This window comes from Hypomesus transpacificus, chromosome 3, assembly GCF_021917145.1.
Source record: "Hypomesus transpacificus isolate Combined female chromosome 3, fHypTra1, whole genome shotgun sequence".
In the NCBI taxonomy this organism is placed as follows: domain Eukaryota; kingdom Metazoa; phylum Chordata; class Actinopteri; order Osmeriformes; family Osmeridae; genus Hypomesus; species Hypomesus transpacificus.
In genome coordinates, this window is record NC_061062.1 from 2328763 (window position 1) to 2353213 (window position 24451).

Consider the following 24451-nt stretch of genomic DNA (forward strand, 5'->3'; position numbering starts at 1 on the left):
GTCAACAACAACAAACTAAAACTGCAAGCGGATAGGTTTCATCGTGAACCCTGCAAGGTCGAAGGTCAGAGTGCAATATTATGTAGAAAATTAAATATGGAGTCCATCTTTCATGAAAAAGTAAGCTTGTGTATTTTATTTCAAAATGTTAACTGTGTTCTTGTATGTTCACTGAATTTGCGTTCAGATGGTACGATATTGCGTTAGCAAATTGTCTACAAATAGATCGAAAGGACCAGATTAGCTGTCTTTAGTGGCTAGCTACTAGTAATGTTTGCTATTTGTTAGCATGGTTAGCAAGCTAGTTTAGCTCTAGTCAGCTAAGTAAGCTTGTGTTGTACATAACGAGTCTCAACTTCCTGAAGGTTCGCAAGAAACTGTTATTTACACGTTTGTCAACTCGGGAGTTGTAGCTAACTTGTACACGTTTAACTTCAGTTTCGTTATGTTGTGAATGTATGATAGGCTAACTAACTTAGCTCAGTCATGACATGTATTTTCGATTTCTACGAGCCTATATACATTGGAACATTGAGGTCTAACACACATATAGCTAGAACCAATATCTTCTGGAATTTGTGGATTTGGTTAGCTTGTCTGAAAATATAGTAACTTACGTGATGTATTTTAAAACATGAATTACTGTATTCACAGCAAGAGGGCTCTCTGTGCGCTCAGCATTGCTTAAATAACCTTTTGCAAGGCGAATATTTCACCCCTGTGGACCTATCGTCCATCGCTCATCAACTGGATGAAGAGGAACGGATGAGAATGGCCGAGGGGGGTATGGCCAGTGAGGAGTACAGAACGTTCTTACAGGTAATTGATGAGGGGTCGGTATGAAGATTGTCATGTTACAAAGAGATACGCTAGTACTTATGTTGCGTTTGTGTTTGCAGCAACCATCTGGTAACATGGATGATAGCGGTTTCTTTTCAATACAAGTGAGTTTTAAGACTATCAAACTATTTTTCTGCACTATTAAGACTACACTATTATGTCTGTGTAAACCTATAGGATATAGGATATCCTGTTCTGAGCAACATTCATGTGATTTGTCATCTGCAGGTCATCAGTAATGCTCTAGGGGTGTGGGGTTTGGAACTCCTCCTCTTCAACAGCAGAGAGTACCAAAGACTAATGATAAACCCCATGTAAGAATTCCCTGGATGCAGTTTCAAATATTTTACTGCCACACAGTTTGAATTGCTAGCTTGATACCTCTTTGTTGAAAGAACACGCTAATGTTTCAGAAACGAAAAGGCTTTTATCTGCAACTACAAGGAGCACTGGTTCACTGTAAGGAAACTTGGACAACAGGTAAGTCTGCAAATGTCAATTCAGTCGTAGCTTAGTTTTTTTTAATACATTTACAATAGATCATAATTTGAACTCAGGTATTTAGAACATACATTTAGTTGATTCACCTTTAGTTCCAGGTCAGATACACTTTTCTCTCATCACTATCTGTTTAATATTGCAGTGGTTTAATTTAAACTCTTTGCTGACTGGACCTGAGCTGATTTCAGACACATATCTAGCCCTCTTTCTAGCACAGTTACAACAGGAAGGTAAACAAACTAAAGAATCTCATGAATATTCTAAGAACTTCAAAGATTTTCTCATGTTAATTTCTCAGCATAGTGGTGGTAAAAACAGTCCTTCTTGTGTGCAGGTTATTCCATATTCGTGATCCGAGGTAACCTCCCGGACTGCGAAGCAGAGCAGATCCTAAAGATCATGAGAGTGCAGCAACAGCAGCGCCCCAAGCTGATCGGAGAAGAGGAAGGACAGTCAACAAGTGGCCAAGGGTACGGCTGTACAGAAAACAGGCCCCATAGGGCCACCATAAGATATGATGTGTGCTGTATATAAGATCTTTTCAAATCTTTGACTTTTCTTTGAGCAGCCGGATGTTAGGGCAGAGTCAGATGGAGGTGGGCCCTGGCGTGGAGGAGGGGGTGGTAGAGGAGGACGAAGCGGAGCTGAGGAAAGCTCTTGCCATGAGTCGGCAGGACATGGAGGTGGAGGACGAGGAGGCTGACCTTCGCAGGGCCATACAGCTCAGCATGCAGGGTAAGACAAACACGGGGAACGTCAGCAGCATGTGGACAGACAGACTTTAGGAGCGTTCTCTTCAAAACTAAGTGTCACGTCGGTGGTTGTCACAGTTCCTGTGTTTCGTCTTCAGGGGCAGTGATGAGCAACAAGACCTCCGCAGAGTCCAAAGCGGGGCATGTTGCCAAGATGCCCGGCCAGGCCCCGGGAAGTGCGGTGAGGGTGGTACCAGGGGGTGCTCAGAGCGAAACGCTCTCAGCAGAGGAGCTACGCAGGAGGAGACAAGCCTACTTTGATAGGTCTGTGTGCCTGTGGGTCTGTGTGCCTGTGGGTCTGGGTCTGTGTGTCTGTGGGCGGTTACAGAAATAGAAACCCCTCCCCACCATCCATATGTACTCAAAATATCCTCCTTTGTTGACACAGGCAATCCCAACAGCAACAAGTTCAACCAGCGTCTCCTGCCCAGCAGGAGGGTACACAGGAAGAGGAACCACTATCCAAGCCCGGCCAGTGATGCAGAGGAAGGTCTATCTGAAGCCTATGTTGACTACCACCTGCCTGGATTGGCGACCCCACCTCTGACTCTATCCACATGCAAACAGACGGCTGGCCAGAAGGCTGACACGCCTCCTCTGGCTAGTTTTGCAGACAGAATAGAGTAGAAAATAACAACCAAGAGAAGGCCAAAAAAAAGCACATGTCTAATCTAACTCTGTGACACTTAAATGGGAATAGGGAGGATGTGGTATTGCCATGCGGTTAGTTCAAGTCTGTGTTGGCCTTTGTACCACAGCGCCTTCAATTTCTGATTTATGGTTTGTTTGTTTGTTATCTCACTATTTGCTTTTTTTCCCCCCTGAAAGGGGTGATGAAGTGTCTTCATGGAGCACATGTGCTCGGGTGAGGGGGGTGGAGGCGACACATCAGTCAGTCGGAGGACCAGATAGTGGGGTAGAATCCAGAACCCAGAGTCGCCCACCAGCCTTGAAGGTGGAGGAGGTACATGGGACCATTGGTTGATACGATTAGAGGTGTGGGAGGGTGTAGGACCATGATGTCTCGTCTTCAACTTGTGTTTGAAGAAAGCACCATGCCCTGAGAAAAGTCTCCATTAAAGTGAATTGATTTTTACTTGTCAAGTAAAATCTTGCAACCAGTGTTGAGAATCGTAGGTTCGAGGTTGAGAATATGCTTTGACCAGTTAAAATGAATAATATTTTTCGAACAGTCTCAGACCCAAGATGGCATTCAAATTCGAAAGGTCAAACACTATTTTATATTATGTAAATTAAAACGGTATATAAAATTAACAATAGTGTTTACAATCACCGTGTTTACATGGAATTTGCCACTGAATTATTTGGATGTGCCAATGAAAAGATGGTATTGCCCCGCTCCCAAATAGAAATGCAGAAATCCAATGTAGGATTAGAGGTACAGTCCTGTAATAGATAACTTTCAGATATCAATTCATTGATTCATGAATTTCTTTGCTTTGATTTAAGTTTATTTTGATTTATTAGGCTTTTTGAAACTGTAATTGCAGATACTATGGATCATACTACTGTTATGTCTGGGGCTTAATGGTTTTCCCTTCTTGTCATTCTACAATAATACGTACTTAACAATCGTTTGTTATACTTTATCATGTAATTGCATCATTAATTTACTGCATCTCATTATTTTCTCTCTGAAAATAAAAGTTTTGTGGTTAAGAAGATCTTCAGGTCTAATTATTATAGATACAGTATACTATACTGTACATGCAAGTATATACAGTGATGCCTTGAATATGCTTGAATAAAGTATTTTGCATATTCATAACATAGTAGAATTAGTTGAGAAGCTAGCAAAAGACTTTTGGTGTTTGAGTTGTAGTTAATAGATAATCGTACATAAACGTTTGCACTTTGCCTCCCCAAATATTGTCTGACGTTTTGGACAGAATACATTGCTGATATCTAGGCTTGAGCGGTAGGTGAACTCTTTGAGAGAGCTATATTCTCACTTAAAATGTAACGATAGCATTTCTGTAAATATTCTTTAGACTATTACTGTACTTGATAAATTGACCATAGCTTGTTTCTCATTCCGGTTTTTCTGTTATTTTCTCCCATCTTTTGATTTGGTGTACCACATGGTACACTAATCTTGCTCTTAAGTATTTAGAATTTAGTTCAGTTTAGCTGTGTCAATTCATTCATAATAAAACATTCCTATTTACATTTTACATATTTATGAACATGATGTTTCATCCTAAAAACATTTGTTGACCTCCTGCTACCTGTACTTTTACAGACGGGGCTAAAGAGAAGTTATCAAGGAATAGAAAGATGGGACTCGTTTTCATTCTCAGTTGTATTTGCTCGCTGTTCCCAATCTACCAAACTCAACTACAACCCCCAAACATCACAGACCTTACCTTTAAGAACATGGACTTTGCTATGAACCTATACAGACAAATCTCTACTTCCCACGACAAAAACATCTTTTTCTCACCCCTGAGCATCTCAACTGCTTTTGCAACCCTGTCCCTGGCAGCAGTGGGTCCTACATTAGACGAAATACTGAAAGGCCTTAACCTAGCCCAACTAGCTCGGGAAGACCAAGCAGATCTTGTTCCAGAACTTTTCCAGTATCTCCAGGGGAACATCACTCAAGATGGATTACTGAAACTTGACCAAGGCACAGTTTTCTTTGTTCACCAGGAATATGAAGTAAAGAGGGCCTTCAGTGACCAGATCAAGAAGTTCTTCAACGCCGAAATCAACAACGTGAACTTTTCCGACACAAAGTCCAGTATTGTCATAATTAATGAGTATATCAAGCGCAAGACGGGTGATAAAGTCAAAGAGATGATAACCAGTTTGGATTCAATGATCCTGCTCATGTTGATCAACACCATTTTCTTTCAGGGTATAGTTAAAGACGTACATCTCATCCCGAAATGTTTTGTTTGTATGCACAACTTGTGTAACATATTCTGAATTAGGAAATCATGACAGAACATAGTTTTTCCTCCGATAACATTTGTTTTCATGTCATATTTGATCTTACCTAGGTAAGTGGCAGATGCCCTTTGACCCCACTAACACTGGAAATGAACGCTTCTACGTCAACAACTACAACATAGTTCAAGTTCCCATGATGTTTAGAGAGGACAAGTATTACATGATGGAAGATGTTGCCCTGAAATGTAAGGTCCTGAAGCTTCCATACATGAATGGAGTTTCAATGTTGATCCTCCTTCCCAACAAGGGGCTTGATTACACCTCATTAGATGATGAAATCACTGCTGAGAAATTCCTCATGTGGATCAGAGACCTGAAAAAAATGTAAGAAATTAAAAAATGAAAAATTGTCAGGAAAAAATACCCCCTAAAATGATATGCATTATTTACAAAGTCTCACCCTTCGATGTGAATGTCACAGGAAACTTGAGGTTCAACTGCCTAAGTTCAGAATGGAGCAATCTTACGACATGCACAACATCCTTCCGAAACTGGGGATCACCACAGTCTTCCAGCACACAGCCAATCTCACCAGACTGAGTGACAGGACACCCCTGAAAGTGTCCGAGGTCAGTTTGGTGGCCTCGTCCACCTCGGTGTTGACCAACATGTCCAGCTCTCTCCTTCCTAAATAGTCTCAGTCGTTTATAGGGTTATCCTCACACCTAAACATCACTATCTTTAGGTGTAGTAAAGGACCCTGGCAGCATTAATCAATATATTAATCATACATGTTTTTGTGGACGTTGTTCTAGGTGCTGCACAAGGCTGTGATTGAGGTGGACGAGAAAGGCACCACAGCAGCAGCTGCCACCACGGTTGGCATCACTGGGCATTCCTTACCCCCATCCTTCATCGTCAACAGACCCTTCTTCTTCTTCATCTATCATGAGGCCACCAACAGCTTGCTGTTCATGGGCAGAGTGATTGACCCCACCAAAACCTGAGCTTTTGTGTTTGTGTTTTCCTGTTGTATTCTTTCTTAACATAGATATTTAAACTGCCTAAAATTTTGGCAACTTTGTGCCTTTCGATATTTTGAATAGCGAATAATTGTGTAAAAGACTGTGACTACTGATGACAAATCCGCATATAAAGCACTAGCTAAGCAATACAGTTGTCTGCGTTTTGAATGGATGTGTGATCAAAAGTATCCGCATGCTAGTGCCCTATACAAGGGGCACTAATATTTTAGAGAACAAAATGGGAACAAAAGTTTTGAAGGGTTAAAAAAAATGGGAAAAAGTTCAGAAAAAAGTTTCAAAAGATCGATAAAATATTTAGGATAAGAAGTTCAGAAAAATGTCTAGGTAGACATGAATTGGCCACACTCCGGCACAATAGGTGGCATTGTATGCATAGGATTGACTGCGATCAAATTCAAAGAAGAATGACACTGTTTCCGGGGCGGGACTTTGGTATTCAATGGCTGCGCCCTCGTGTCATGCGTGAATGTGTCAGTGGCTTGTGCAACTGGAATCCCGACAGCAAGTAAAGGTAAGTTTGGTTGTAAGTAACATAATCTTATGTAATGCACATCTTTTACATTTCGATTGCATGTACAAATAGTTCGGATTGCGAAAGCCAAGCCACATGTCGCTAAATTAACTAGCTACAGGCTAGCTTGTTAAACAGTAGTTACGAAGTCTCAATCATAACATGCACATCGCCGCGGCAAACAACCACCTGTATAATTAACTAGCTTTCTTCTCATAGAAACATGAAGACCAAAAGCATTCAAAACAAGCGCCCATCCAGTGGAAAGAAATCACTTAAACGGGGGATTCATGTTAAAGGCACATGGAAAGCTATAGATGTCGACCCTAGTTTCTTCGCAGAAGAGGGCATGGGTGGACTTGTGTGTTTCGAGGAGTTGACAGACTACCGTCTGATTGACCCTACCAAGGCTGAAGCTGCAGCCGAAAAGGAGGCACTAAAGAAGGAGAAGAGGAAAGAGAGGAGGAAGGCTAAGAAAAGAAAAGCGCGAGGGGAAGAGGCCGTTGGAGATGAGGGCGTTGGAGATGAGGGCGTTGGAGATGAGGCCGTTGGAGATGATGGCGTTGGAGATGAGGGCGTTGGAGATGTGCAAGGGGATGAGAAAGAGACCGGTGTTGAAATTGGCGAAAAAGAAGAAACCTCTGAAAAACCACCTAAAAAGAAAAGGAAGAAAAAACTAAAGCAACTACCTGAAGGAGATTGCAGCCAGCCGGACAGCTCTGCAGGTGATGAGGTGAAAAATGAAGCTCAGGATCAGGATGAGCAGAAGGATAACTGCAAACAGAGTGTGGAAGAGAGTGCGTCTAAAGAAGTAGATGTGGTTCCGGAGAAGGCGGCTCCTACACAACCTGGTAATGCAAAGAGCAAGAAGAGAAAGAGAAATAGGAAAAAGAAGAGACAACTTGAAAAACCGACTGAAGTACAAAATACGGATGAACAAACAGAAGCAGAACAAGAGTCTAAGACGGACCTTACATCTCAAACAACAACAGAGCCACCCCCCCAGGAAAAAGTGGCTGTACTCTCCAAAAAGAAACAAAAGAATTGGACCAATGCAGGTCTTTCTGGTTCTTCTGAGCAAAGCGCAGATGTGAGTGCTTGGAAGGATCTGTTTGTTCCTGCCACAGTACTCGAGGCACTGAGCGGTCTCGGATTCGGTTCCCCCACTCCAATTCAAGCATTGGTGTTGCCTTCCGCTATCAGAGACAAGATGGACATCGTGGGAGCAGCTGAGACAGGTGAATTACAATTGTACTTATTTTGTATTGGTGAGCATAACCTGTAGAGGATAAGCCATTCTGTAGTTAATAAAAGCCTTTACATTATAAACACTCAGGATCTTCGTTTGTTGTTAAAATTATCTAATTACAGGCAGTGGCAAGACATTGTCTTTTGCCATCCCCATGATCCATACCATCCTGGAATGGAAGAAGGGCTCTGAGACGCCGGACGTGGATGGAGCAGAGGTGCCAGCAGAAGCACCATGGGAAAGTCTGTACCTTCCCACTCTGGACACTACAGGAGAGGGCAGCGCTGCGGCAGGTGACTGTGGAGAGACTGAGGCGGCCGTCTCCACGGAGACCAGAGATGAGAGCGCAGTGCCTGGAAGTGAGGGAGAGGAGGGGGGTACGGCAGAGGAGGAGGGAGAGGGAATGGCAGAACCAGATGAAGATGACACGCAGGATCCAGACAGCGTCTGTGACGACGATGACGCCTGTCAAGATGAGGAAGAGGAGGATGAGAGTGCAGATGAAAAGATGGGGTGTGTGAAGGTCATCGAGGATGTGGATTTTGACTTTGACAACACGCCCGAAGATAAGGAGGCTCTGAAAGCCAGTCAGAACCAGCCTCTGCTGGGTCTGGTCCTTGCCCCCACCAGAGAGCTTGCTGTCCAGGTGAAGCACCACATCGATGCTGTGGCAAAGTTCACAGGTAGGTGTTAGAAAATCAGCGTTTAGATGTTAGTTATCATAACATCTAATGCTAATTTAAATCAAAGTTGATGTTTAATGTTAATACCCTGGAGAATTTAGAAGATGTCTTGCTGTGATTTCATGGTTCACGTGTCCTTAAATGATGTTGCTGTGTGTATGAAGGGGCACCGCCAGGAATTTTGGGCGATCATTTGTATTCGTAAAAAAATAAATAAAAATGGGCCCCTGACTGGAATTGTCCTAACCTTTCCTCCCTATACGGCGCCCCTGTGTGCAGGTATCAGGACGGCGATCGTGGTTGGTGGTATGGCTCAGCAGAAGCAGGTCAGGATGCTGAAGCGCCGGCCTGAGATAGTCATCGCCACCCCAGGACGCCTGTGGGAGCTGATCAAGGAGAAGCACCCTCACCTGGTCAATCTCAGACAGATCAGGTACAGGAAAACATTTACATTATACACAATCATGTTTTCATACCTGTTACCAAATTATTTCAGAGTGAATTTTGATTGTGGTATGTAATTCTATGTTTTGTTTTTCCTCTTCACCTTAGGTGCCTTGTCATTGACGAAGCCGACCGCATGGTTGAAAGAGGCCATTTTGCTGAGTTGGAGAGCTTGCTGGAAATGCTAAACACGATCCACTTCAACCCCAAGAGGCAGACGTTTGTGTTCTCCGCCACCCTCACGATGGCTCACAGCCTGCCAACTCGCGTGCTGCAGAAGAAAGGAAGGAGGCTAGATCAGAGGAGCAAGATCGAGACCCTCATGGAGAGAGTAGGGATAAAGTCCAAGCCCAAAGTCATAGACCTGACCCGAAAGGAGGCCACAGTGGAGAGCCTGACCGAGACTAGGATCCACTGCAATAAAGAGGAGAAAGACTTCTTCCTGTACTACTTCCTGCTTCAGTACCCGGGCCGGACCATGGTGTTTGCCAACAGCATCGACTGCATCAAGAGGCTCAACTCCCTGCTGGTCATCTTGGAAATCACCCCCCTGCCACTGCATGCCAACATGCATCAGAAACAGCGCCTAAAGAACTTGGAGAGGTTTGCTGAGAGGGAGAGGTGAGTCTGGAGCAAAATACTATCAGACGTTTTTCGGTTAAGGCCAGGATTTGTTCCATTGTTTAGCAGAGACTTTTAAGGGTCCCAGTTGGTCTGCAATTATATTTTTTTATGTATCATTTATAATTACACAATACAGAAATAACCTGAATGTTTTTCTTGTTTGTTTACAGTTCGGTTCTCCTGACCACTGACGTTGCTGCAAGAGGTCTAGATATCCCAAATGTTCAACATGTCATTCACTACCAGGCATGTCTTTCCATAAAATTGTCTTTTAATAGTTCATCGCTGGTCAGATCAAACCTCCATTGTCTGACATCAGCGGCCTTGTCGTGTGTGTCCTCCAGGTCCCCAGGACATCGGAGACGTATGTTCATCGAAGCGGCCGGACAGCGAGAGCTGCTAAAGAGGGCCTCAGCTTGCTCCTGGTCGGCCCTGACGACATGATGAACTTCAAGAAGATCTACAGGGCCCTCGGAAAGGACGAGGAGCTCCCCGTGTTTCCTGTTCAGAGCAACTGCATGGCAGCTATCAAGGTTAGACCCAACGTCCGTGGGAGGGAATCCGGAACATGCCGGATACACAATCGATTCTGTCTTGGGAGTCAGATGGCTGAGCGGTGAGGGGAGTCGGACTAGTAATCCGAAGTTTGCCGGATTGATTCCCCGCCGTGCCAAATGACGTTGTGTCCTTGGGCAAGGCACTTCACCCTACTTTCCTCAGGGGGAATGTCCCTGTATGTACAGTAAGTCGCTCTGGATAAGAGCGTCTGCTAAATGACTAAATGTAAAAATGTCTTGCTAATGCTGCACATGCCTGTTCTGTTAGGAGCGGGTCAACATGGCCAGGAAGATCGAGAAGGAGGAGTACCACAACAGCAAAGAGAAGCAACACAACTCCTGGTTCCAACAAGCAGCAGAAGCTCTGGAGGTGGACCTCGATGAGGACCTTTTACTTGGTAAGACCGTGTAGACTACGATGCCTTAACACTGAATGAACATGACCTGAGAGGAGAGACAGAATATATAATCCTCTTTGTGGTCTTTCCAGGCAGGGGCGTAGCTTAGTGTTCAGATGTGGGCGGGACAGCTTATAAATAACTGAGGATGTGGCCTTAAAAACGATTCTTATAAAATAAAATAATAATTTAAGTGTGTGGGGGGTAAGATTTGCCGTTTTCCAAAGCCCCCCATGTATGCTGAAACCTCCTGTTCTCAGGTGGGAGGAAGGATGAGGAGGATGAGCGTCAACAGCAGAAGATGGTGAAGGGAATGAAAAGGCATCTTAAACACCTCCTCTCTCAGCCGGTGTTCAAAAACGTGATGAAGACCAGGTACCCCACTCAGATGGGCAAGCTGTCCCTGCCCCAGTTGCCCCTGGCTGGCGTGGAAACGGCTCTGACCAGCGTCTCCATCCAGAGGAAGAAAAAACAAAAACTCAAGAAAAAAACTGCCCCTGTGACTTGATAAGAATGTCCTTGTGAAGACTGGGAGGTTGTTGTGTTTTTATGTAAATGAAAATACAAAACAAAATGCAATTGTTTTTAAGAGACTATATAGCCTTATGTCTTCAAATTCATTTAATCCAGATGGAATTATTGTACAAAAACGTTAAAGTTAAGTTAAATACAGTTTTAACATTCTTTTTAAAAAGCTTGAGTTTTAATATTTCTAGGCATACTTGAGGTGTGTAACCCTGAGATGAGAAGAAGCCAGTGACAGGCTCCTCAGAGAGACGTGTGTGGGTATAGAATGTCATAGTGGGATGCTTTGTACAGGAGGTGTAGGGAGGGCGTGGCCCCCTCTGGGATTGTGTGGTGAACCAGTTGCTGTTTATCACTCCTCTCCATGGAAACGATATGGAGACCGACACCCAGGGCCTCGGACAGAGCCAAGATGTCCACATGGTCACACTCCATCGCCATGGTTTCCACTTCCTGATCGGGAGAGAACACAAAAATGGACATTGTGACCCGTGGCGAACAAGCTTGTAACGATCTCTGGGTAGATTCCAGAAATGGTGCAGTTTATCGATCGTCCTGAACAAATCCCAACTGTCCTACTGATTTGCCATTAGAGGGCAGCAAAGGCCGTGTTCGGTTCGTACTGACCTGCGTACAGTACACCTTGAGATTGGGTGCCTCCACAAAGTGAGAGAAGAAGTCGGCGTGGTTCTGCAGGTATGCTGAGGTGAGGAGACGCAGGTATTGCACTACGCTGTTCGAGGTCGTCTTCTCGTTGAAGAGTCGTAACAGTGTTCCTTCCTGGCCTCCAGCTTCACATTGTTCCAAGACATCCAAGAACTACATGGGAGGGTACAGCTTAGCGGTTAGAGCCTTTTAACTGCAGATCAAGAGGTTACAGGTCCAAATCCCTGCCTTGTACTCTGTCAGTGCGGTTAAACTTCATGCTTAATACATTACACGATGATCATCAAATTATATTTCAATAACACAAACAGTGTATAAAGACAGTATAACAGATAACTGATCTAAATCCAGATAACTGAATCCAGTGGTTCTCAACCCTGTCCTCAGGGACCCCTGTTCTGCATGTTTTAGATGTTTCCCTGCTCCAACACACCTGATTCAAATGCATGTTCGTTACCAGGCTTCTACAGAGCTAGATAACGACCCTTCTATTTGAATCAGGTGTGTTGGAGCAGGGAAACATCTGAAACATGCAGGACAGGGGGTCCCTGAGGACCAGGGTTGAGAACCACTAATCTGCTCATTTAAATTATGCTGAAGGAGGGTGTCCTTTCTTGCCTTGTGTATTTCAAATTAGTAATAATGTAGACAAGGTAACTCACAACATTGAGCAAATCTTTGAAAGAGCTTTCATCAAAACCTGCAGATAACAATTCTCTTTCACTCAACAGCAATGTGTCTTTAAACCTAAAACACAGAAAGGGGTTGTGTTAGAATCGTAGGTAAAAAGCACATTCTTGGAAAGCTAATTCTTGAAAAGTGATGCAACACCTTTGCAAAGCACTGCCATTCTCCAACTCAGATTCCAGATGTCCGAAACACAGAGCTCTGTAAAAACAATTTCCATCTCCTTGGATTTTTCTCACGAATGCAAATTGGCTGCATATTTCCTGCAATAATATAGTTGTTAGTCACAGCAAGTACATTTTCAAGTATCAAGATTATTGAAATTCCAAGGCTGTCGCCACGTTTTTTTCAGTAAACATAGATACAGTAGCCTACCTTATATCGGGCATCACCGGGGTGGTCAAGCAGTCCTGAGAACACCTCTTTTTTGTTAACCAACGGTCGTGTATCTGCCTGAAGACGAATCAAAAGTAGCATTAGTCTTCTCTTAGATGTGGGTTTCCCACACGATACTGTATTATTCATATGTAGCTACTGTAATATAGGCCAAATAGTTGGTGGCTATCGTATCATAATAAAGCAAAAATATTACCATAGCCGAACGTCTCAACCTCGAAGTACTCAGTCTGACAGAGTTGGATTATTCGGTCTCCGAAATCCATTAGCATTGGCTAACAATCATGGAAAATGTGGTAAACATTGTCGACCGAAAACGTTGCGTGCAGTTATGGCATGCTTAGTCTTGTTTATGAATTTCGTGCGCTTGACAAAACTCGACACGTTACTATGGTATTTAGTAAATAGCAGGGAATGCACACATTCTAGAACTGTTGCGTTTTTCTGGAACGCCAACAACAGTGACCGGATATTTAGCTCCCCACGTGCTTACTGTTAAAGGGACAGTGCACTCAATGGCAAAAACGTAACAAAATAGTATTTCCCTTTTATTTATTAATCTCTGTTTGTTTGATATAACAATCCCTAAAATAAACAAAGCAACAGAGGTATTTTCGAATATGTTTAATCACAAGCATCAGTCATAATTCCGTTTATTTTAAATACAAAACAAAACGTTGATTCACAGCATGTGTAGCCTCAATACACCATTTTGAAACAGACAAAACAAGCTGAATTGTTCAAACATTCTGCCTAATGTTGATCAGCTGGACATACCACTCTTCCCGCTCATCTTACTTGCACTTTTTAGTTGTGTTTTCAGTTGTGTTCTGCTATTGTTTTTCAAAGTTCCTGACCCTCTGTCCGTGGCGCTTGTCACTGCAGAGCCAGACTCCATCAGTCGTGTGACTCTTTTCTCCATGTCAGCCCTTTCTAGAATAAACTCCTAAAAGGAAACCAGCATTATGAAAAATGTAAACATACTAAATAATGTGATGTTATAATAAATGGTCTGACAAAATGGGATTCCAAGACATAGAGTTTTCAGGAATCCAAACATGCATTACATTTAGTCATTTAGTAGACGCTCTTAACCGGAGCGACATACAGTAAGTACAGGGACATTCTCCCAGAGGCAAGCAGGGTGAAGTGCCTTGCCCAAGGCACACAAAATCATTTTGCACAACCGGGAATCGAACAAACAACCTTCTGATTAATAGCCCGACTCCCTAACCGCTCAGCCATCTGCCCCTGGTTATCACCTTGACCATGTCCAGTATTCTTAGCATGTTCATCTCTTCCAAAGGCCCATAATTCTGTAAGTAGCACTGCTCTCCCAGGTTCCTCACAGCGATGACCAGACATCCTACTTCTTCAAGCTGCCCAGAAAATAGGGTTTAAGTTGTTTAAGTTGCCATTCTATGGACATATGTGAAGCCCTCTGTGACATATGCTTGGAAAAAAAAGTCTATACAAATTACATTTGACCAGAAATGAATTAATATGAAGTGTGTTTCAGTCTATGGTTATTCCATCCATCCATTAGAGTATGTGTTGTGTAACTGAACCCAGACCTTGTTTCTTGACTGCCCATGGTGAATCAGTAAGTTAATCTCCTTCTGTTTGTTCTGTTCCTTTATGCTATCCCACTGGCTCTGCAGCTCAGACAGCGTCCTGTTCGCCATCTTGGAGAAAACAGAATTAGAGCCGACAGAGGCAGTACTAAATGCATCACACCTGTGTTCATGTCAACAGGTGTCGTTGTGTTGCTCGCCACCTTCTCCCAATCTTCCCCCAACTGGGATTTGAACTCTGGTCGTCTGACTTGGGAACGTGACCACCACCTTTACAAACACAGCTCTAACCAGCTACGCCACCAAAAAGCTGACTCTTCGATGGCGCGGGTGGGCGGTATTAATACGGAGTGAGTTTTTAACCAGTTAGACTCGGTTCCACCGTGTGTGTGTGTGTGCGCGGCATGTCTAACCAGTTTGTTGGAGTTGTGCTCCTGCTTCAGGGCCTCCAGATGGCGGTGGCCCTCCTCCAGTTCCTCCACCAGCTGGCCCACGCGCTCCTCCAGGTCCTGGTGGGTGAGGGACAGGGTCTCATGGCGACGGATGATGGGCGTGACCTGAGAGTCTGAGCCAGAGTCCAGGTAATCTAACGGTTGGATGTCAAGGTGTTACTACATGGCCTAACCAGAGCCAGTGGCTCATTGTCGAAGGGTAGTTATGTATACGATGTCAAGACACTTAATACATATAGGCCTATTGTATCTATGTGGCTTGCAAAACAGTGACTTACTTTCCGGCAGAAAGTCTAAGATTTTCATTAGGTAGTCTTCATACATTTTGTACTTGGTCACTCTGTCCTTTAAATATTGCTGTCTGTGGCAAGACAGAAGAAAGAGTTTAGGTGATATGTAACTATGTTCATCGGTATGAAGTGAAAAGTCCAAAGGTCCACTGTTACCTGGCCTGCAGCCTATCCAGCAGCTCTGCGAGTTCCTCTTTCTCTATTTCCTTTAGATGGTTCTGTTGTTTTGCAAGCTGGTATTTCTTCAGGGCTCTGCGCCTTTTCCCTTCATTGTCCTCCACAAACTTCTCAAATTTATTCGCTCTTTCTCGAGTCTGCACGAGAGCAAGGAAACCCAGGGAAAAGACGGTCACGGATTTAGTTTGTCGCGTCAAACAGGCAGGCGTGTAATAAATCAAGATTTGCACATATTTGCATATATCTATTTTCTGCTGCTTTACTAAAAGTATTGTGAAAGTGACTCACTTCCTGTTGTTTCTGCTCCAGTTTGGCCCTCCTCTGAGCCAGGGCCTGCATATGGCATTTGAAATCATGACGTTTGAGAGCCAGCAGTCTGTCCATCTCATCCATCTCCACCTGTTTCTTTAGAAGCCGTGTTCTCTGCAGAGTGTTGACTCCAGTGTCCAGGATTCTGCTTGTCTAAAAAATATATCAATCGTTCAGCATAAGTTACTTTTTTATTTTTCATCTTAACCCGTAGTAATATGCACCACGAGTGGCCACAGGTATAGGCTACGATAATACATTATATTTCCCTCTTACAAAATGCAATATTAGCCTAAGCTGCATTTATAATTGTGACTTCGCTCTCTTACCTCTGTTATAACAGGTATGTGATTGACATTGTCGACTTCTTCTCTATGAAAGTAACGGATGATTATGCAAATGTCATGGCAATGATAGTGGCAAAACTGTAATACATGTGTCCTCCTTTGGAAGTTTGTTACCATAAATCCAATGCAAATGTATTTACTGAAACACAACATACCTGGCATCATCTACTTGCGTTACAAAAATATTCCTCATTTTATTTTCCACTTTTAGCCTTAGACGAGAATCGTCTTTATCTAAAAAAGGAAGAGAGGATCCGATGTCCATGTTCGTTAATTGGCGTTGCAACTTTAATGTTTCTAATAGCCTTTAGTCGCCTTTTCAACTGGCCTTGAGGGTAAACAGTTCTACAAAAGTTCCTCTCCAAAAAAAATATAAGCAGCTGGTGTATCTTTGTAAGAATTGTTTCGTGCACATCAACAAGAGAGCTACAAGGGTATTTCCGGATAGGGGTGTTTTTCTTGAACTTGTGTTACATGTTGCCGGGGAACCAGAGGGGTAAGGGAAGGGAATGCGAGGGGATCGTTTCTTGGTTGCTATAGTAACTGCCCAGGAGGCGTTCTGTTTCATTCAAGGGATACAAGTGAAAGGTACTTTGGACCACTAACTTGTTAGGACCGACGCTTTAGAAACCGTTTAATTCATGCAAGGGGAGCATTCATTTCGATTGTAATTTACGCTCTGTATTGTCCAATAAATAATAATTATTTATATTATGTGTCGTGTAACCTATGGCACATATTATAATTGTTCTTATTATTATTTTAATAATACCATTTGCTGCAAACCAGTATTCTGACCTTGTCCTTTTTTTTGACTGGTTTATACTGGACCACTGGTGTGTGTGTGTGTGTGTGTGTGTGTGTGTGTGTGTGTGTGTGTGTGTGTGTGTGTGTGTGTGTGTGTGTGTGTGTGTGTGTGTGTGTGTGTGTGTGTGTGTGTGTGTGTGTGTGCGGAATACACCAAATTGATTTAAAGGTTTTTCAGATACTCATAAGTTAGTTTGATATTTCTTCTGAGCCTAGGTTCAGACCCAAACCTAATCCACAGAGTCTGTCTGATAATTTGTGTGATTTGTTTTATTTTTCTTGGAGTGTGAGTGTGACTCATTACCTCCACTATCATACCTCGAGCCAGAGAAGCCTTTTGTGGAGTGGAACCAAGCAAAGTTAAACGTGTCCTTAAAAGGCATCCCTACAGAGGACCACTTGATCTTAGCTATCAGGCGGCACAGCTGTACTCTCTCATATCAACAAGACTGCGTCTGGTCCTCAGGCTGAACGTCTGAACTGTACGAAGAAATAATGTTCTAGTGTTAACTTTTGTGATTCGTTTTGCGTGCTGTTATCGTCTAACAACCAGTTGTTCTGTTTATCTTACTTGCTGTGAGATAATTTTCTTGGGAATGTTTTACTTTTTGGGGTATGCGGACGTGTCGAAATGTTTATTATTGCAACTCTCATTTCAGAGTTTTAAGTTTTAACTTAATTTTACTTGGAGAGTTACGGAGCGATGAGGACAACAGAAGGCTCTTGGATTAGCAGGATGTTGCAGATAGTACAAGGACCAATGGGAGCCCAGGACACTATGCCAGAGAGCAACCTATAGACAAGGCTGCCTCTCATCCAAAATTAACTGAACCTATACGGTGAGACAATTGGTCCTGTTTAAGTTCACTGTCCAAATGTGATGTAATTTCTTGTAGCGTTTTTATTTTTATATTTTTTATATTTCTTACAGTGTAACGTTAATAAATGTGACATTAATTGTTGTTTTATAGCGTAGTTTTGCCATGCACAATGTACAGCACTTTGGATCCATTTGTATTGTGTTAAATGTGCTTTATAAATAAAGGTTGATTGATTGATTGACATAAATTTAATGGCGATTTATTTGACTTCATGAAATAAGTTCCTTAAAGCATCAACTCAATGCAAGAAGATTGATCCCAGTGTTAACATAGAAGGACTACCAGCCTATTATATTAATAATATAAACGTAAACATAGGCTACATAGAGAGACTAATGTAACATTTGCGGTTTAACACTTGTCCCACGACATAGCTGACGTGCCTCAGAAAGCGGTGTAGTTTTTTTTAATCTTAGCCGTTGGCGTGTTGTGACATATATGGCGGTGCCGCTGCTGTCACATGTCAATACAGACCTAAAATTATCTAAGCACAGCTGAGCGCCTTTCTGTTCTTCCCCCACTGTTGGTTGTCATTGACCGACCGCTGCCACACGTTCTCCCTGTTTCGTGCGCGGTGACGCTAAAATCATGACTCGATTTAGTTATTCTGAGTATTTATCGCAATTTAGAAATGGTGAAAATAGAGTTAATTCGTCGTTGGGAAAATCGCCATGCAGTACTTTGAGATGCGCGGGGAGATGGCAAGACTGCACAGCGGAAGAGTCAATAGAGTGAGTCCTTTTGTCTCTGTTGATAACGGGGATTATCAACAGGGGGGTATTAATCCCAGTTATAGGCTAACAGCCATTCTGCCACTTTCCTGAAAATAGGCGCTTTGTACAATTTTAAAAAGGCTAGATACTGTTGGAAAGGTTGATTGTTCGACATCAACACAGGGACCAATAAACTACCACATTTAATTCCCCAGTCTAAATAATCACATTCTGTCAGTTGAAGAATGTCACTGTGTCAATATAAGTTAAATAAATAAATAAACTGCTAATATCAAAGGATTCTACACTTCTGTTTCTTTATAGGGATGTTGATCCAGTGGTGTGTTCCATTCGTAAAGGGGATGTTACTGCTGTAAATGAGCTGGCCGTGGCATCTCCTCTCAGCCTGATGAAAGGGAACCATGAAGGATGGATACCTTTGCATGAGGCAGCCTATTGTGGCCAGGCTGAATGCATAAAGGCACTACTGAGAGGTAAAGACTGAGACCCTCTTTGAAAGTTTCTCAATGGAGAACATTGCCATTGTTTGAGAGGATTTTAGATTGACTGACTGGGCGGTCACATTGTTTGGTTTTAGTTCTATTCAATACATATCGTCAGGCTTGTTGGAGATGCGCTCTTTGTTTGAGGTAAAGATCCATTGCCGTAAAACTGTCCTACACTTGACAGGATGCTGAAATGTTTTTTCTCCTCCAGCTCAGCCAGGCCTTGTTGACAAGCGCACGTTACAGGAGCAGACCGCTCTGTTGCTGGCTGTTTCCTGTGACCACCTGTCCTGTGTGCAGTGTCTCCTACAGGCAGGGGCAGACCCTGACATCAGCAGCAAGAACAAGGACACCCCCCTGTACAAAGGTACAGGTTCCACCTGACTAGCAAGGAACACAGAACAGGTTCTCCACTGTGGGAGGGGGGGTTGAGGTGTGTGAGTGAGTGGGGGAGGGTGGAAGGAATGTGAGTGCGTGAGATTGATCTGTCTATCTCGTCCTTCCGGTAGCGTGCGAAAGGGAGAACGTGGACATGGTGAGCCTCCTGCTGTCGTTCGGAGCCACGGTGAACCAGCGGTGCAACCAGGGCTGGACGGCCCTCCACCAAGCAGCCTGCAGGAACAACACAGACATCTGCGAGCTGCTGGTCAGAGCCGGAGCCACCGTCAACCCCCCCAACACCTACTGCATCGCCCCACTCATAGCAGCAGCTCAGCAGGGCCGGCTAGAGGGCCTGCAGTACCTCATCAGACGAGGTAGAAGTCCCTCCCTCCCTCTCTCCCTCCTTCCGTGTACAACTGTCAGTACTAGCTGTTAAAAAAGTGTATAATAAAGGAGTGATTATAATAATATAATAAGTAAGGAGATACAACCACTTTGTTGGTTAGATGGCAACTTTGTTGAGACAGTATATATCTTTTCTCTTAGGTGCTGATGTCAACATGCACACATGCGACGGTGCCACAGCTCTGTGTGAGGCCAGTAAAAATGGTCACAGGCATGTCGTAGCAGCGCTGCTTTCCAGCAACGCCGACGCAAACAAGCCCACAAAGGCAGGACTGCTGCCCATTCACATCGCTGCCCGCTATGGACACCACGAGTAAGTCTCAGCGGGGGTTCTCTCTTTCACCAGTCCGCTTGCTGCTCTGTTGTGATCCTCCACTGACACCTTTCCCACACTGCTTCCCAGGATCGTGTCTCTGCTCGTTCCAGTGACCAGCCGACCCCGGATCCGTCACAGCGGCATCACCCCCCTCCACCTGTCTGCTCAGCACAGCAGCGACCGGGTAACAGCCGTCCTGCTTAAAACAGGTGCGGACGTCAACGCCACGCTGTCCCCCAGCTACTCCACGCAGTATGCCGATCGCCGGGCCACCGCCCTGTACTTTGCTGTGGCCAGTGGGAGGACAGAGACAGCTGAGCTGTTGCTGAAAGCCGGGGCTAGTGTGCGTCTGGACCCGGTCAGCCCCCTGCTCCTGGCAGTCAGGCAGGGTTGTGTGCGGACGGTTGCTCTGCTGTTGGAGAGTGGGGCCGATGTGAACGCCAGCACACCAGCCTTCCCCACTAGCTTCCCCAGCACCGTGGTGCTCTGTCAGAACAACTTACCTCTTCTCAAGTATCTCCTGGACCGCGGTTGTAACGCCCAGGCCTGCTTCTCATGTGCGCATGGTAGCGGGCCCCAGCCGACCCCCCATAACCCCCACTCATACATGGGAGGTGTCAACGTGGGGGTGCTGAACGACGACATGCTGGCTTTGACCTGCACAGGGACGACTCCTGCCAGCAGAACACAGGTAGAGCTACAGTATATTCTGCATCACAGGCACTTATTTATGCTAGGATGTATTGCAAAAGGTTGTATTTGAAAAGGTTGATTAAAGCATACTGTAGGTGTGATTGTCTGGCCCACTCCCATGTTGACTGGCCCTGTCTCCCCTAGTTCTGTGAGTGGATCTCTTCCTCGCCGGTGTGTGACGTGGCGGGGCCTGTCATCGACTTGCTGCTGGACTACGTCAGTAATGTTTCTCTGTGTGCCACACTCACTGAAGTACTAGACAGCCGGGAAGACTGGCAGTTGGTAAAGAGGAAGACAGGTTAGTGTTGTAAAATAGTTATTCTGTTTCTCTTTCTTTGTCTCACTCATTCCAGGGGCATAGCTTTCGTTTTCAAATGTGGGTGGGGCTGATTTTTTTTCCATCATTGTGGATGTGACCATTACATTTGACGTTCTTCATATATATGAGTATGTGTGTGTGTGTGTGTGGGGGGGGGGGGGGGGGGAGGGGGGGGGGGGGGGCGGCAATTTGCAATGGAACGAAACAATGAAACCTATCCCAACTCTCTTCTAACTGATCCAATCTTCTACTATTGTTTTTGCAGTCTCACCCCGCCCGCTACTACACCTCTGTAGACTGGCTGTTCGTGGGCAGGTGGGCGTAGCCAGGCTTGGGTCTCTGAACACCCTACCTCTGCCTGGAAGATTGATCCACTACCTAAGTCTAACTACGGATGGTTCTTTGGACATCCTCTCGGACTCATAACCCTGGTTTCATGTTACAGACATGATTGAAGATGACTGGTATCCAGGCAAAAATATGGCTTCTTTTTTAAATGTGTGCTGTTCCCTTTGGGTGAAATGACATATAATTATTTGTCGAAAGTGTTATTGTTTTTTATTGTATTATTATATTCCATATCTCACCATCCTTGTTTTCTCTGTATGTGGTATTGCACAGTTTTATTAAAAGCACCCAATGAAATTATGGTTCTGAGGTTAAAACTATACAATTTCAGTGATAAATACTACAGCTCTCCGACAACTTGTTTACATGGAAGTCTTTAAAAGCTCTGGATTATTCTTGCTGAAAACATCAAGCCAGGCCTCTTTAATGCAGAGAGTTTTGCACCTGGCACACATGTGCATGTGCCAAGGGATTTAGATCAGAAGGTTTCTGTAAATCTCCCTCATAATAATTTGAATGGTGATGTGAATGGTCTGGAGCCAAAGACAGAGATTCAACATTTGCTATTTATTAAAAAATAAATGTAATTGTTCATCATTATACCTATGTATTTTCTATTTATAAAAAAACGTCAATTCTCATGTCAATATTTACAAGTTTGATACATTTTCTGATAACATCTCATCAAGAGTCGGAGCTCCCCTCTCAAAAGTGATTAAATGTCACATAAAATGTTACATATTTCATTTTCCTTTTGACATGGCTATGTCTCAAATGACTAAAAGGAAATTAAATTATTGAAACAAACTGTGTATACGTTACCTAGTTAAGTGCTTCAGAGTTGTATTATACGGTTTAAAAAAAAGAAATGTTGCTATCATCACAGTTCTCTTATTTATTGATGATGCTCCTAACCTAATTCAACGTGCGTAATGATTTTTCAGATGAAGCCAAAAACGCTGAAAATAGAGGGTTGCACAGTAGGCTTGGTCGGTATGGGTTTGACCACGACGTGCGTGTGATTGAATCTGTGTGGCGTGTCAGGTGTGTCCTTTTCACCCTCTGGCCCCCAGAGTCCCATAGCCGAATGGGGAAACACAAGGTGGCTCTGGAACACGTGATGTCCTGGGTACTGAAAAGGGCAGCAATTGCACAAACTCAAGTTGTGTGACAGTATGTCCAGTTTAAGTGGTTCTTTATCCACAGAGCCACGTCTCTGGGAGATAACGACTTTCTCGTGAACGCTAATCCTTTTTTCTATCTCGCTTGGCCCTGACTTGACAGGACTCCTTTTCCATCCACACTGCGGCGGGTCAACGTTGGTTTGCCCTAACCTGGGTTCTTCCCAGAAGGATGCCGGGAGTTGACGTTTTCTCATGGGCACGTGCTCTTGTTTGGTGTTATCACTTTCAGTTGCAGAATTCACAGCGATCTTTATATTCTCATCGCAGAGCGCATCAGAAGTCTCGTTTCCAACGTGCTTCATGCCACGATGTGAAGTCCCCATGGGGTAGGAACTGGACTTGCCGTTTCCGTACTCAGTGGATCTGTGCGGGTGGCATTTTGGCATCCGAGAGTATTTCTGGGAGAACCGCTTGAGCTGTTTCTGCAGGTATTTTCTGTGGTCCACGGAGCGTCTGCACGGGGCAGATTTATCCAGGGCCGCTTTTATATCACTAGAGGCCAAGTTCACAAAGTTCAGCAACGTTTTTACTTCACTGTCTGGGTTTGCCATGTCGAATCAACCAATTTGAACCAGTTAACCCATGCTACCGAGTCCGACGATGCAAGATGTGAATCGCCTCATCTTGATGATAACTATATATGAAGAGACATGGAAACAAATTCAATTTATTGCCATTTGTGGGGTCCAGTTGCATACATAATTCACATACTCACACAGACAGAAACTACAATGAGGAGATCTTTGAAAATATCACAAAGGACTTACCATGTCTTCTGTTTGAGACAATCATTCCACACTCTCTCCAAGATGCGCACTGAGCACTTCAACAAGCTGAATGAATATAAACTCCATGTAGTTATGGGGCTTCCCTTGAACCAATCAGCGACCCCAGGCCCTCACAATGCACCCCAATCAGCTTCCAAGCGCCCCGGTATCGAATTCTTAACCATTGCAAATTGTTGTCATGGAGATCCCCCAAGAAAAGCGGCTAATAGATGCGATATTCTTTAGCAGCGGGTTGTGCAGGTCGTCTGCGAGCGCTCATGGAACATCAAGTTCTCACCATGTCTGAAATTGTCCCATTGCCGTGTTTGAAATTTATAAAGAGTCTGGTGGAATACACGTGCATTCTTCATCACTGCGAGCTGGTTTCAGACTGAGGTGCTTTGTTTTGATCTAACCCCCCAAGAGTGATGTCAGATGTAGGACTTGGTGAGGAGGGGGGATCCTAGGAGCACATATCCATGGAAAGGGGGCTTGAACGCTCAAGAATCTTGTCTTTCTGTTTGCCCCCTCAATCGAGCGACACAAAAGCTGAATTACTCATTCAAACCTCGCGGGACAAAGGGAAAGGAGCTGGATAGCACTCCTGCATTTGTAGTCAAACATTTAGAGACTTAAATCGAGTCGTCATGAAGGAGAAAGAGTTGGACAAAGCCCATAGAATTGCCATCAGCAAACATTTTCCTGTGTCATATTAGTAGGGTCTCCATGGCTCCTTCTGGCCCGCGGACAATAGCACAAGTTTGCACACTCGAATACTGTCACCCTGCCAACGGCAACAAGAGCCAAAAACAGGACAATCCCCGGAGAAAGCATGGACTCCGCAGGGAAGGTTGCAGGGTGGGGGGTGGGGGGGGGGGGAGGAACTTGTGAAATGCTAATTGAGCTCCATCCTCTTATTGAAGAAAAGGAGTACCTATCGTTCCATTGAACCACCTACTCATGGCAGCAGTGTGGCATGAGATGTGAGGAAACCGCTTGTCTGGTAAGTAACCTACACCACATGCCTACAACCACAATACCGCTTCGCTGCCCTGAGCCTGGGAGCCATGACCACAGGGGCGCTGTTTAAGCGCACGCGTAGGCTATAGGAATTATTCCGATATATTAACTCCTAACGCAAGCTTAAATATTTGCGCGCAAGCCGCGTTGCAAGAATGCGGTGTCTT

General features: G+C 44.2%; 6 protein-coding genes across 7 annotated transcripts; 4 read left to right on the forward strand and 2 right to left on the reverse strand.

Moving 5' to 3' along the window:
• The first annotated feature begins 23 nt into the window (after nucleotides 1-23).
• On the forward strand, nucleotides 24-3243 carry atxn3 (ataxin 3). The gene is made up of 10 exons (XM_047049624.1): nucleotides 24-120; nucleotides 655-819; nucleotides 900-944; nucleotides 1069-1154; nucleotides 1254-1320; nucleotides 1484-1571; nucleotides 1676-1811; nucleotides 1910-2076; nucleotides 2192-2357; nucleotides 2482-3243. The coding sequence occupies exons 1-10, from the start codon at nucleotides 97-99 to the stop codon at nucleotides 2570-2572; spliced, it is 1035 nt and encodes a 344-aa protein (XP_046905580.1). The 5' UTR covers nucleotides 24-96; the 3' UTR covers nucleotides 2573-3243.
• Nucleotides 3244-3833: 590 nt separating this feature from the next.
• Nucleotides 3834-6181, forward strand: serpina10b (serpin peptidase inhibitor, clade A (alpha-1 antiproteinase, antitrypsin), member 10b). Its single transcript, XM_047049418.1, has 5 exons — nucleotides 3834-4032; nucleotides 4357-4974; nucleotides 5120-5393; nucleotides 5491-5638; nucleotides 5825-6181. The coding sequence occupies exons 2-5, from the start codon at nucleotides 4392-4394 to the stop codon at nucleotides 6014-6016; spliced, it is 1197 nt and encodes a 398-aa protein (XP_046905374.1). The 5' UTR covers nucleotides 3834-4032; nucleotides 4357-4391; the 3' UTR covers nucleotides 6017-6181.
• A 178-nt stretch (nucleotides 6182-6359) lies between these two features.
• ddx24 (DEAD (Asp-Glu-Ala-Asp) box helicase 24) lies at nucleotides 6360-11209 on the forward strand. Of its 2 annotated transcripts, none has more exons than XM_047047957.1 (9): nucleotides 6360-6578; nucleotides 6786-7804; nucleotides 7938-8498; nucleotides 8778-8931; nucleotides 9051-9563; nucleotides 9737-9812; nucleotides 9911-10099; nucleotides 10392-10521; nucleotides 10782-11209. In XM_047047957.1, exons 2-9 carry the CDS (start codon nucleotides 6790-6792, stop codon nucleotides 11027-11029), a joined length of 2886 nt encoding a protein of 961 aa, XP_046903913.1. In that variant the 5' UTR covers nucleotides 6360-6578; nucleotides 6786-6789; the 3' UTR covers nucleotides 11030-11209. The 2 variants fall into 2 exon arrangements, with proteins under 2 accessions (XP_046903913.1, XP_046903912.1); XM_047047956.1 differs by having other exon boundaries at nucleotides 6368-6566.
• Nucleotides 11210-12522: 1313 nt separating this feature from the next.
• Nucleotides 12523-16612, reverse strand: si:ch1073-416d2.4 (coiled-coil domain-containing protein 42 homolog). The gene is made up of 11 exons (XM_047049490.1): nucleotides 16100-16612; nucleotides 15927-15969; nucleotides 15577-15750; nucleotides 15268-15425; nucleotides 15100-15182; nucleotides 14783-14955; nucleotides 14370-14480; nucleotides 14058-14174; nucleotides 12992-13741; nucleotides 12775-12852; nucleotides 12523-12662 (listed from the first exon to the last, which is right to left on the reverse strand). Exons 1-9 carry the CDS (start codon nucleotides 16207-16209, stop codon nucleotides 13559-13561), a joined length of 1152 nt encoding a protein of 383 aa, XP_046905446.1. The 5' UTR covers nucleotides 16210-16612; the 3' UTR covers nucleotides 12523-12662; nucleotides 12775-12852; nucleotides 12992-13558.
• Nucleotides 16613-18164: 1552 nt separating this feature from the next.
• On the forward strand, nucleotides 18165-21858 carry asb2b (ankyrin repeat and SOCS box containing 2b). Its single transcript, XM_047048640.1, has 8 exons — nucleotides 18165-18363; nucleotides 18670-18839; nucleotides 19063-19218; nucleotides 19361-19606; nucleotides 19779-19950; nucleotides 20041-20644; nucleotides 20791-20944; nucleotides 21231-21858. Exons 1-8 carry the CDS (start codon nucleotides 18221-18223, stop codon nucleotides 21389-21391), a joined length of 1806 nt encoding a protein of 601 aa, XP_046904596.1. The 5' UTR covers nucleotides 18165-18220; the 3' UTR covers nucleotides 21392-21858.
• An 82-nt stretch (nucleotides 21859-21940) lies between these two features.
• LOC124487500 (protein FAM181A-like) lies at nucleotides 21941-23569 on the reverse strand. Its single transcript, XM_047049885.1, has 2 exons — nucleotides 23263-23569; nucleotides 21941-23130 (listed from the first exon to the last, which is right to left on the reverse strand). Exon 2 carries the CDS (start codon nucleotides 23046-23048, stop codon nucleotides 22254-22256), a length of 795 nt encoding a protein of 264 aa, XP_046905841.1. The 5' UTR covers nucleotides 23049-23130; nucleotides 23263-23569; the 3' UTR covers nucleotides 21941-22253.
• Between the last annotated feature and the right edge of the window lie 882 nt (nucleotides 23570-24451).

Coding starts and splice junctions, on each gene's coding strand:
- atxn3 (XM_047049624.1), top strand. CDS start 97: ATGGAGTCCATCTTTCATGAAAAA. Junction 1,321..1,483: donor TAAGGAAACTTGGACAACAG/GTAAGTCTGCAA, acceptor TTAATATTGCAG/TGGTTTAATTTAAACTCTTT. Junction 1,812..1,909: donor CAGTCAACAAGTGGCCAAGG/GTACGGCTGTAC, acceptor TTCTTTGAGCAG/CCGGATGTTAGGGCAGAGTC.
- serpina10b (XM_047049418.1), top strand. CDS start 4,392: ATGGGACTCGTTTTCATTCTCAGTTGTATTTGCTCGCTGTTCCCAATC. Junction 4,975..5,119: donor CAACACCATTTTCTTTCAGG/GTATAGTTAAAG, acceptor GATCTTACCTAG/GTAAGTGGCAGATGCCCTTT. Junction 5,639..5,824: donor CACCCCTGAAAGTGTCCGAG/GTCAGTTTGGTG, acceptor ACGTTGTTCTAG/GTGCTGCACAAGGCTGTGAT.
- ddx24 (XM_047047957.1), top strand. CDS start 6,790: ATGAAGACCAAAAGCATTCAAAACAAGCGCCCATCCAGTGGAAAGAAA. Junction 9,813..9,910: donor AACATGTCATTCACTACCAG/GCATGTCTTTCC, acceptor TGTGTCCTCCAG/GTCCCCAGGACATCGGAGAC. Junction 10,522..10,781: donor CGATGAGGACCTTTTACTTG/GTAAGACCGTGT, acceptor TCCTGTTCTCAG/GTGGGAGGAAGGATGAGGAG.
- si:ch1073-416d2.4 (XM_047049490.1), bottom strand. CDS start 16,209: ATGGACATCGGATCCTCTCTTCCTTTTTTAGATAAAGACGATTCTCGT. Junction 15,751..15,926: donor ACATACCTGTTATAACAGAG/GTAAGAGAGCGA, acceptor TATATTTTTTAG/ACAAGCAGAATCCTGGACAC. Junction 14,481..14,782: donor AGCACAACTCCAACAAACTG/GTTAGACATGCC, acceptor GTTTTCTCCAAG/ATGGCGAACAGGACGCTGTC.
- asb2b (XM_047048640.1), top strand. CDS start 18,221: ATGACTCGATTTAGTTATTCTGAGTATTTATCGCAATTTAGAAATGGT. Junction 18,840..19,062: donor CATAAAGGCACTACTGAGAG/GTAAAGACTGAG, acceptor TTTCTCCTCCAG/CTCAGCCAGGCCTTGTTGAC. Junction 19,219..19,360: donor GGACACCCCCCTGTACAAAG/GTACAGGTTCCA, acceptor TCCTTCCGGTAG/CGTGCGAAAGGGAGAACGTG.
- LOC124487500 (XM_047049885.1), bottom strand. CDS start 23,048: ATGGCAAACCCAGACAGTGAAGTAAAAACGTTGCTGAACTTTGTGAAC.